Source organism: Jaculus jaculus, chromosome 4 (assembly GCF_020740685.1).
Source record: "Jaculus jaculus isolate mJacJac1 chromosome 4, mJacJac1.mat.Y.cur, whole genome shotgun sequence".
Taxonomy (NCBI): domain Eukaryota; kingdom Metazoa; phylum Chordata; class Mammalia; order Rodentia; family Dipodidae; genus Jaculus; species Jaculus jaculus.
In genome coordinates, this window is record NC_059105.1 from 117,213,284 (window position 1) to 117,225,491 (window position 12,208).

At 42.6% G+C, this 12,208-nt stretch overlaps 1 protein-coding gene across 1 annotated transcript in view; it reads right to left on the reverse strand.

The window, feature by feature from the left end:
* The window catches only part of Snrnp200 (small nuclear ribonucleoprotein U5 subunit 200), a 40,599-nt gene extending 32,541 nt beyond the window's left edge, over positions 1-8,058 (reverse strand). The window contains exons 1-4 of the mRNA XM_004651741.3: positions 7,884-8,058; positions 7,235-7,398; positions 6,592-6,763; positions 1,549-1,741 (exon numbers count right to left, since the gene is read on the reverse strand). Of these exons, the coding sequence (XP_004651798.1) occupies positions 1,549-1,741; positions 6,592-6,763; positions 7,235-7,398; positions 7,884-7,928 (574 nt within the window). The 5' untranslated portion in view covers positions 7,929-8,058. The remainder of the gene's footprint in view (positions 1-1,548; positions 1,742-6,591; positions 6,764-7,234; positions 7,399-7,883) is intronic.
* Positions 8,059-12,208: the final 4,150 nt, after the last annotated feature.

The window sequence follows — 12,208 nt, forward strand, 5'->3', positions numbered from 1 at the left end:
AGGGAGAAAGAGAGATACAGAAATACACAGGTATAGAGAGAGGGAGGGCCTCTCTCTATACGAACTCTAGATGCATGCGCCCCCTTGTGCATCTGGCTAACGTGAGTCTTGGGGAACTGAACCTAGGTCCTTTGGCTTTGCAGGCAAATACCTTAACCACCAAGCTATCTCTCCAGCCCTTATTTTTATTTTTTATTTAAAAAAAATTTTTTTTTTTGGTCATTTTTTATTTATGAGCGACAGACACAGAGAGAAAGACAGATAGAGGGAGAGAGAGAGAATGGGCGCGCCAGGGCTTCCAGCCTCTGCAAACAAACTCCAGACGCGTGCGCCCCCTTGTGCATCTGGCTAACGTGGGACCTGGGGAACCGAGCCTCGAACCGGGGTCCTTAGGCTTCACAGGCAGGCGCTTAACCGCTAAGCCATCTCTCCAGCCCCCCTTATTTTTATTTTTTGAGAAATGGTCTTGCTATATAGCCCAGGCTGGCCTCAAACTTGCAGCAACCCTCCTGCCTCTGTCTCCTGAGTGGTGGAATTTTAAACAATGTGCCATCATACCTAGCATATTAATTACACGCGTAATGTTATTGTTTTTATTTGAGAGACAGAAAGAATTGGCATGCCATGGCTTCAGCAACTGCAATCAAACTTTAGACACTTGAGCCACCTAGAGGGCAAGTGCAACCTTGCACTAGCCTCACCTTTGTGCATCTGGTTTATGTGGGATCTGAAAAGTCAAACATGGATCCTTTGTGTTAGGTCAGGACAAAATGGAGTCACCAAAGACAGCAGGATAGCAACAGTCACAAGGAAGCAGGTCATCCCCATTCTTCAAAGAACTGCCCAACCATTATGCCTTCCTTATCTAACAAGGCCCCAAGTCTAGGTTTCCTGACCCCTTATCTCCAACCTGGTCACTTCTGGTCTCACACCCTATGGCTAATGTAAAGAACAAAGGAGTCCCTTTCCATCCTCACCTTCCCTCAGCTAAAGAGCTATATAGCCCACTCTCTGTCAAAGTTGACTGCTTAGCTCTTGAGTCAGTCCTGGCAGCTTGTGTTTTTCCTGAGTAAAAGCTTCCATCTTTGCCTCAGACTGGTTTCCCGTGGTCTTGGTCACTCCTGAACCTTACACTTAGGCTTCACAGGAAAGCACCTTAACCACTAAGTCATCTCTCCACCCCCAATTATGTGGTTTTTAAAATTACTTATCTGCAAGCAGAGAATGGGCATGCTAGCCAACTTCAGATGCAGTGCAAACCAACTTCAGATGCATGTGCAACTTTTGTATCTGGCTTTACAGAGGTATTAGGGAATTGAACCCATGTTGTTAGGCTTTGCAGGCAAGCACCTTAACTATTGAGCCATTTCTCCAGCCCTAATTAGATGTTTTTCATAAAACACAAGAAATGTTATGGAAACTCACTGGCATTCTGATTTAACAAATGATGCCAGAAGATGCTCATTTCAAAAGGGCCAATAACAACTAGATAATATGATCAGAACACACAGAAGCAGTTAATATGAACAGAATACAGGGATCAGTTACCCATATTTTGAATTTCCTTGTCTCCACCATAGTCTGTGATCTTTTTTCCCAAGTTTACTAGCACATGGTATCTGGTATCATCAGTCTGGCCCAGCAGCAGGTCGATCTCCTTTCTTCTTTCCTTGTCTCGAAGCTTTTCATTCTTCAGGACAGCCAGAACTTCATCAGCTGCTCCACAAAGGATGTCACGTGGCTGATTATAAGTTTTAAAAAAAGGAAAAGAAAAAGAAATACAAACAATATTGAGAACACTCACATGCAGAACAATGATAAACTTTATGTGATGGCAAAGGTTAAAAAAAAAACCAGACTTCATTAAAATCTATAGCATCGTCGGTCGTGGTGGTGAATGCCTTTAATCCCAGCACTCAGGAGGCAGAGGTAAGAGGATTATTGTGAGTTTGAGGTGAGACCCTACTTTGGGGGGGGGGGGATTATAGCTTGCTGGACTCTAAATATATTAACACTGTTTTTGAAAAAGCTACCTAATGGTAGGGACTTGAACACTTGCTGTGCAAGCATAAGGGCCTGAGACAACCTGAGTTCAATTCCTAGCACCCACACAAACAGGTAACTATGACCACACATGCCTGTATCTCATGAGTCCTGTGAGAAGCAGAAATGAAAGAATCATTGGGACAAGTGAACATTGTAGTGCTGGGGTTAAGAGACTGTCTCAGGAAATACGAGGATGAGTGACAGAAAAGAACATGTGTCTTTTCCTTCTGGCTTTTACACACATGCACATGAGGTATGTGCATCTGTACATAAATACACACACCACACATGCTACAGAGTGCATGGGCACACACACAAAATGCTACCCAGAGTCACACAACCTAAGGAAGACCACATCCAACTTTTTTAAAGGACAAGAGAAGGCCAGGTATGGTGGCGCACACCTTTAATCCTAGCACTTGGCTTTCTGAATATAACCCCCACTGCTCAGGCAGTAAAAACACAGATTAACCACTGGGACCTCATGAAATTACAAAGATTTTGTACAGCAAAGGACACTGTGAATAAAGCAAAGAGGCAACCTACAGAATGAGAAAAAATCTTTGCCAGCTATACATCTGATAGAGTATTAATACCTAGGAAATACAAAGAACTCAAAAAATGCAGTAATAAGAAATCAAACAAGCCAATTAAAAAATGGGCTATAGGACTGGAGAGATGGCTTAGCAGTTAAGCGCTTACCTGTGAAGTCTAAGGACACCGGTTCGAGGCTCAATTCCCCAGGACCCACATTAGCCAGATGCACAAGGGGGTGCACATGTCTGGAGCTCATTTGCAGTGGCTGGAAGCCCTGGCGCGCCCATTCTCTCTCTCTCTCTTTCTCTGTCTATGGCTCCCAAATAAATAAATAAGTAAATAAAAACTTTTTAAAACTGGGCTATAGAACTGAATAGGGAGTTCTCAAAAGAAGAAATATGGATGGCATATAAGCATCTAAAAAAATGTTCTACATTCCTAGCCATCAGGGAAATGCAGACTAAAACTACTTTGAGATTCCATCTCACTCCTGTCAGATTGGCTACCATCATGAAAACAAATGGCCATAAATGCTGGCAAGGATGTGGAAAAAGAGGACCCTTTCTACATTGTTTGTGGGAATGCAATCAGGTCCAGCCATTGTGGAAATCAGTGTGAAGGTTCCTGAGACAGCTAAATATAGACCTACCATATGACCCAGCTATAGCACTCCTAGTCACATTATCCTAAAGACTCCTCTCTCTACCTTAGATGTACTTGCTTCACCATGTTTACTGCTGCTCTATTCACAATAGCTAGGCCATAGAACCAGCCTAGATGTCCCTCAAATGATGAGTGGATAATGAGTATATGGCATATTTACACAATGGAGTTCTCCTCAGCAGTAAAGAAAAATGAAATTATGAAATTTGCAGAAAAATGGATGGAACCAGAAAAGATTATTCTTCTTTTTTTTTTAAATTATTTATATATATATATATATATATATATTTTTTTTTTTTTAATTTTTATTAACATTTTCCATGATTATAAAATATATCCCATGGTAATTCCCTCCCTCCCCACCCCCACACTTTCCCGTTTGAAATTCCATTCTCCATATTACCTACCCATTACAATCATTGTAATTACATATATACAATATCAACCTATTAAGTATCCTCCTCCCTTCCTTTCTCCACCCTTTATGTCTCCTTTTCAACTTACTGGCCTCTGCTACTAAGTATTTTCATTCTCACGCAGAAGCCCAGTCATCTGTAGCTAGGATCCACATATGAGAGAGAACATGTGGCGCTTGGCTTTCTGGGCCTGGGTTACCTGACTTAGTATAATACTTTCCAGGTCCATCCATTTTTCTGCAAATTTCATAACTTCATTTTTCTTTACCGCTGAGTAGAACTCCATTGTATAAATGTACCACATCTTCATTATCCACCAGAAAAGATTATTCTTAGTGAGGTAACCCAGGCCCAGAAAGCCAAATGTCACATGTTCTCTCTCATATGTGGATATTTGGTACAAATGATTGGACTTCTATGTGAGATGGAATCTCAGTAGCAGAGGCCAGTAAGGTAGAAGAGGGATATAGAGAGTAAAGAGGGAGAGAGGGGGGACTTAATAGGATGGTGATACATATATATATATATATATATATATGTAGAACAGACTACTGGGGGTGAAAAAGCCTAAAGGAAGTAGGGAAATAGACTGAGTAAAGGAAAGGGGAGGGAGGGCTAATCAAAACCTAAGAGGAGGGCAAGAGAAATGGCTTAGTGGTTAAGGCACTTGTCTACAAAGCCAAAGGGCCCAGGTTTGATTCCCCAAGACCCACATAAGCCAGATGCAGAAGAAGATGCATACATCTGGAGTTCATTTGTAGTGGCTAGAGCCCCTGGCACTCCCATTCTCTCTCTCTTTCTTCCTCTGCCTAGTTCTCTCTCTCAAATAAATAAAGAAAATTTAAGAAACAAATCTAAGAGGGGCTGCAGAGATGGCTTAGCAGTTAAGTGCTTGCGTGTGAAGCCTAAGAACCCCATTTGAGGCTCAATTCCCCAGGACCCACATTAGCCAGATGCACAAGAGGGTGCATGCATCTGGAGTTCATTTGCAGTGGCTGGAAGCACTGGTGCACCCATTCTCTCTATATATATCTGCCTCTTTCTCTGTTGCTCTCAAATAAATCAAAACAAAACAAATTTTTTTTTTAATCTAAGAGGATATAAATAAGTCATATGGAAACCTACTTTTTTAGACAATGGAACACTCAAAAGCAATTGACTGTTACTATAAAATTTTCAGTGCCAGGAATAGGATGCCTTCCAGTGAGTTGTTAGCCAGGGAGGTCATGGATACCCCCAAAACATTACAGGCCCTTGCCAAGGCTTTTGGCTTCCTACCAGGAACAGATTAAGTCCCTATTGCTGAAGACTCCACATACTTTGGCTGCAAAGTCACTAAGAAGTTCTGCTGGAAGCTGAGCTGAAAACCTTCTCCATGTAGACCAGCTGACAAAAACCTAGAAAAAGCCATGCTACATGTAGTTCAATGGGAGAGATAAATCACCAGTGGAGATACTCAACAGTGGACATTGCAAGCCTTAAATTTGGCCAGCCAGGCCAAATGAGCCAAAAGGTACAAAAGTGGCATGTCTGGTATGGGGGAAACCAACTGCCCTCTAATTTGACTGGAGGCCTGCTCCATGGAAGGGAATACATACCTGATACTGAAAACCTACAACAGGGGTAGTCATGAGTCCTTGGGGTATAATGTCTATTACTGCCTATCTAAATGTATGTACTATGCTCATCAAATTGCCTAGTAAGCACTTAAGGTTCATACACATATATTAATGCTACTCTCACTTTTGGTTAGAGAAGCTTCTCTTTTGAGATGGTGGTGCTCTTGGGATAACTCATATAAGAAGATATGACAGAGGGATACTCAGAACTGAAATATCTCTATCACACCTTCCAAGGCTCAGGGTCCATTGTCAAAGAGGTGGCGGAAAGAATGTAAGAACAAATGGAAGGGTAAGGCACCTTATAACATGCTCCTCCAGACACAAAACAGCCTGGATATCGATGATCTCAGTGCCTGAAACTACCTACACAAGACCATCATAATAGGAGGAAAAGATCATGACATCAAAATAAAAGAGACACTGATTGAGAGGGGGAGGGGATATGATGGAGAGTGGAGTTTCAAAAGGGAAAAGTGGGGAGAGGAAGGGAATTACTATAGGATATTGTTTACAATTATGGAAGTTGTCAATTAAAAAAAATTAAATTAAAAAAAAACCAAGCCAGGTGTGGTGGCACATGCCTTTAATCCCAGCACTCGGGAGGCAGAGGTAGAAGGATCACCGTGAGTTCAAGGCCATCCTAAGACTACATAGTGAATTCCAGGTCAGCCTGGGCCAGAGTGAGACCCTACCTTGAAATTCCCCCCCCCAAAAAGTAATCACTGGGGAGTATAGGTGCTTCAGAGGGTGTAATTCAGTGGTACTACATATGCTAAATATATTAAGGCCCTGGATTCAACACCCATCACCAGTGAATAATAAAAATAAAGATAGGTGGTCTCTAGAAGCAGGACATAGCTTCTACAACCGCTTGCCTCACATTTCCAGGTGATAAGGGTATCATCCTGTCACACTTCTGGTAATTCTCTATTCACACTTTCTCTAGAATATAGAATATACCTTACCAAAGACTCAGAAAGTCTCCCAATCTAGTCAGCAATGTGTAATGAGTCAGGGTACATTTTGGAGATAAACTACCTGGATTCATATTATGACTAATATTAACCCTGTGACTTGGGGAAATTCCTTAACTAGTCTGGGCTCATGTCTTTCTTCTATAAAATGAATACTAAGAGCATCTATTCATAGTTAATCTGCTATTCCATATAAGCTAAGTGCTCAGGAAATATTAGCTGTTTCTGAAAACTGGCATGACTCCTTGTTCAGAGAGAAGGTTTTTCTGGTATTTCTCAGCTATGACCTTTTCTCTTCCCAAACACTGTGGTATCACCCTTTGGTTGCCTCACCTGGTCCCCAAGAGCAGCCTGGATGAAGCTGAGCAGCACCTCATAGGTCTCCCGGGTCTCCTTAGTTTTGGGCTTATAGATGATGCCCACCATCTCATCAATGCCCTCCGACAGCAGAGTATAACCCTTCATCTTGTTTATATCATGCCGATCTTCATCACGCTTTCTTCGCCTAATGGATGTAAAGTATGATATTGAAAGAATGAACTTTCCCTCCCCAAGGCAAGATCAATCTTAGCACCCTTTCCATACATCTAATATGTGGGGAGAAACCTGCAACAAAGCAAATGATTCTCATATGACCTTAATAATTTACAGAAGTATTCCTTTATAGGACACTGAGAAAATGTTATCCTCTCAATAGATATACTAAATGTTACAATGAGACAAAGTTCCTATTAATTTACACTTTCATAAAATTTATTTATATTTATTTGACAGAGAAAAATAGCGGGGGTGAGAGAAAGAGAAAATAGGCGTGCCAGTGCCTCTGGCCACTGCAAATGAACTCCAGATGCATGCACCCCCTTGTGTATCTGGCTAACGTGAGTCCTGGGAAATTGTACCTGGGTCCTTTGGTTTTTCAGACAAATGTCTTAACCACTAAGTCCTCAAAAAAAGTGTGTGTGCTCTTGACACTTACTTAGCCCTTCTTTCCTCTTGCATCTGTGGTTTTGTCCGCTGAGCCTTATCTCCCATACGGGTGCCCTCCAGTTTCCCAACAAGGGACAGAACCTCTCCAGTCGGTTCATCTCGGCGGGTCCGGTCAATGAGTGAGCGGTCAGCTTGGAGCACAAGATTTGAGTTCTGGAAAGATCACACATTATCAAAACCATGACAAAAACAGCGTCAATTCCTTTATCAGTGAAGCCAGCTGATGGAATAATCGTGACAACTAAGTAAGTAATTATGATTACTAAATTGAATGAAAAGATAATTTCCGTAAGAAGAATGGCAGCCTGACACGCTATGCACGAACATAGGCCGTATAATCAGGCGAACAAGCCTTGTTCCTAACACTACTCATAATTCACACTTGTAAAAGTACTGGGCGGGTTGGAGGTAACAAGTGGAGGGCGGCGAGTTGTGCACTGAGAGAACAAAACAAACAGAAACCCTTCTCAGCGCTCCACCGGCCCCAACCTCCATTACCTCCACGTGTAATCCCAGCCTCACCCGGATCCGACTGAGCCTTCGCGACTCTCCTGAGGGCCTGTAGACTGCAGCTCGGTGGCCGGCCTCCCGCCCCCGCCCCGCACAAGCCCGCAGGCCTCCCCTGAGACCGCACGCACCGCCTTGTACTCATACTGCAGGCTGCGGGCGGTCACATCCGCCATGGCGTCGGCTGCCCTCGGCCCTCAGAGGTTCACTCCTCTTCACCCCGGGCTACGAACCGCCGCTGGGAACCGCTTGAGCAGTGCAGACACGACGCAGGGAACACGCACTGGACGGAGAAAAAGATACGGACCACCTTCCGCTTCCGGGACGCACGCAGGACGAGCAACAGTCCCGTGAAGGCGCGCCACTTCTAGGCGGAGCGAGCGGGGTTTGTGCATCCGGGTCGTCGGTCCCTTGACCGACGCAGACGCGCTTCCCCAGAATACGGTTCCGGGCACCTGAGCGTACTTCCGGGCGAGGCAGGAGTCCCTCACACCACAATGAGAAAGGCCCCTTTCTACTACCTGCGATTGTGGGGTCTTGAGAGACGGGCAGGCAAAAGGAAGTTAACTGGCTACGTTTGTGCATGAGGAAAGCAATTTAAACTGTGTGTCTGGTAACTTCCTCTGGGTGTCTCATCTTTTTGGAACAATTAAAAAAGACTCCAGCTTCCACTCTACCCACCCAAAACCTATGTCTGCAAGATCCTCCCTCGGAGGAGATTGCTGTTCGTGCCCAAGTTGTCTGTCACAGCCCATGCCATGTCCCTCTTCATATTGATGAAGATGAATGAACATTGATAAAGGTAGCTTTTCTCCTAACAGGGCTAAATTTTTTTTTTTTTTTTTTTTTTTAGTTTTTCGAAGTAGGGTCTCTCTCTACCCTAGGCTGACCTGGAATTCATTATGTTATTTCAGGGTAGCCTTGAACTCACCGCAATCTTGCTACCTTTGCCTCTTAAGTGCTGGGATTAAAGGTGTGTGCCCCCATGTCCGGTTTACCCATCTTTTTTTAACTGGCAAGAGGCTGAGCTGAGCTGTTGGGATTGCCCAAGCCAGCATTTTTGCTCTAAAATTTCCAGTTACAGAATAATAATTTACAGCTAAATGATTGTCACTCTTAGAACATGTCTGCTTTGGGAAAGGAGAGTAAGGGAGAATAAAGAGGATATTAAGCCAAAAGAATATATCCTCAGGGTAGTCTTCTGGCCCAAATATGATGTGTTGTGTCTTTTGTTTGGCTTACGGTTGGCTCCTTGTTTAAAAGTTGGAATGGGCTGAGAGATGGCTTAGTGGTTAAGGTGCTTGCTGTGAAGCCTAAGGACCCAGGTTTGATTCTCTAGTACCCATGTAAGCCAGATGCACAAGGTGGGGCATACATCTGGAGTTCATTTGCAGTGGCTGGAGGCCCTGGCACACCCATATTTTTTCTCTCTCTCTCTCTCTCTTTCTCTCTCCCTTGTTCTACTTCTTGCTCTCTCAAATAAATAAATAATCATGGAAATAGAAAAAACAATCCAAAAATTCATTTGGAATCACAAAAAAACTAGAATATCTAAAATAATACTGAGCAACAAAAGTAAGGCTGGTGGTATCACCATACCTGATTTTAACCTGTACTACAGAGCCATAGTCACAAAAACAGCATGGTACTGGCACAAAAACAGACATGTAGATCAGTGGAACAGAATAGAGGACCCAGATGTAAGTCCAGGTAGCTATAGCCACCCCTAATATTCAATAAAAATGCCAAAAATACTCATTGGAGAAAAGACAGCCTCTTCAGCAAATGGTGTTGGGAAAACTGGATATATATCTGTAGAAGGATGAAAATAGATTCTTCTCTCTCGCCATGCACAAGAATTAAGTCCAAATGGATTGAAGACCTTAACATCAGACCTGAAACTCTGAAACTGCTAGAGGAAAAAGTAGGGGAAACCCTTCAACATATTGGTCTTGGCAAAGACTTTCTGAATACAACCCCAATTGCTCAGGCAATAAAACCACAGATTAATCACTGGGAACTCATGAAATTACAAAGATTCTGCACTGCAAAGGACACAGTGAAAAAAGCAAAGAGGCAACCTACAGAATGGGAAAAAAATCTTCGCCAGCTATATATCTGATAGAGGATTAATATCTAGGATATACAAAGACCTCAAAAAGTTAAATAATGAGGAATCAAACAAGCAAATCAAAGAATGGGCTATGGAGCTAAATAGAGCATTCTCAAAGGAAGAAATACAAATGGCATATAAGCATCTAAAAAGATGTTCTACATCACTAGTCATCAGGGAAATGCAGATTAAAACTACATTGAGATTCCATCTCACTCCTGTCAGATTGGCAACCATCATGAAAACAAATGATCATAAATGCTGGCGGGGATGTGGAAAAAGAGGAACCCTTCTACAATGCTGATGAGAATGCAATCTGGTCCAGCCATTGTGGAAATCAGTGTGGAGGTTCCTAAAACAGCTAAAGATTGATCTACCATATAACCCAGCTATAGCACTCCTAGGCATATATCCAAAGGACTCATCTCATTTCCTTAGAAGTACGTGCTCAACCATGTTTATTGCTGCTCAATTTATAATAGCTGGGAAATGGAACCAGCCTAGATGTCCCTCAACTGATGAGTGGATAATGAAGATGTGGCACATTTGTACAATGGAGTTCTACTCAGCAGTAAAGAAAAATGAAGTTATGAAGTTTGCAGGAAAATGGATGGATCTGGAAAATATTATACTAAGTGAGGTAACCCAGGCCCAGAAAGCCAAGCGCCACATGTTCTCCCTCATATGTGGATCCTAGCTACAGATGATTGGGCTTCTGCGTGAGAAGGAAAATACTTAGTAGCAGAGGCCAGTAAGTTAAAAAGGAGATATAAAGGGAAGAGAAAGGAAGGGAGGAGGGTACTTAATAGGTTGGTATTGTATATATGTAAGTACAATGATTGAGATGGTGAGGTAATATGATGAAGAATGGAATTTCAAAGGGGAACGTGTGTGGGAAAGGTATTATCATGGGATATTTTTTATAATTATGGAAAATGTTAATAAAAATTGTGGAAATAAACAAATAAATAAAAAGAATAAATAAATAACAAAATATATTTTAAAAGTTGGAATAATTCAGCTGGGCATGGTAACTACATAAATTCCATGTAGTTCCTACGTGGTATAATTATTCCTACATGATATAATTTATGCAGTGCTAACCAGTAGCTGCCAAGGTTAGAGGATACTTGTGCTGCTTTTACTACTACTGTCTTCCCATAGGTGGTCACACCACTCCTTGTTATTATTGTTTGGCACCCATAGGCACAGAGTTTGCTGGTCTGACTACTTTTTGTTTTGTCCCCTCTTCCTCCTTCCTTCCTTTTTAAATCTTTCTTTACCTGTGTGTATGTGCAAGTGTGCATGTATATGTGTGTGTATGGGAGTGGCAGGGCCTCCTGCTGCTGTGACCTAGTGTTATCCACTAAACTGTTTGGAAGCACCTGGAAAAGACCCTGATTCAAGGTAGGAGCTCACTGCGGGTTATTTAAATCTGACTTTTTTTTTTTTCCAAGGTAGGGTCTCACTCTAGCTCAGGCTGACCTGCAATTCACTATGTAGTCGCAGGGTGGCCTTAAACTCACATTGATTCTCCTACCTCAGCCTTCCGAGTGCTGGGATTTAAGGCGAGTGCCACCATGCCCAGCTCCAAATCTGACTTGTTTAGACAGAATCTCATGAAGCTCAGTCTAGTGTTGAACTTGCTATATAGCCAAGGATGACCTTGAGCTTCCTATTATCCTGCCTTTACCTCCTGAGTTCTGGAATCACAGGCATGTACCACCACAACCTGGTTTTATGTGATTCTGGAGATCAAACCTAGGGTGTTGTGCATGCTAAGCAAGGACTCTACCAACTAAGCTATACCCTAGGCCCAAACTCTTCAATTTGAAAGCACATATTACATGCTGCAGAGGTAGCTTAATGATTAAAGGTTCTTGCTTATAAAGCTTGCCAGTCTGGATTAATTTCCCCAGTACCCATGTAAAGCCGGACTTACAAAGCGCACATGTATCTGGAGTTTGTTTGCACTGGCAAGAGGTCTTGGTGTGCCCATTCATATTTATTATCTCTCTCTCTCTCTCTATCTCAAATAAATAAATAAAATATTGGGCTGAAGAGATGGCTTAGCAGTTAAAGTGCTTTCCTGCAAAGCCTAAGGACCAGATTTCAGTTCCCCAATACCCATGTAATGCACAAGGTGATGCATGCACCTGGAATTACTTTGCAGTGGCTAGAGACTGTGGTGTTCCTATTTTCTCTCTCTTCCTCTCTCCTTCCCTTCCTCCCTCTTTCTCTCTCTCAAATAAATAAGCACATAAAATTTTAAAAAATATCTTGGGAGGCAGAGGTGGGAGGATTGCCATGAGTTTGAGGCCACCCTGAGAATACATAGTGAAA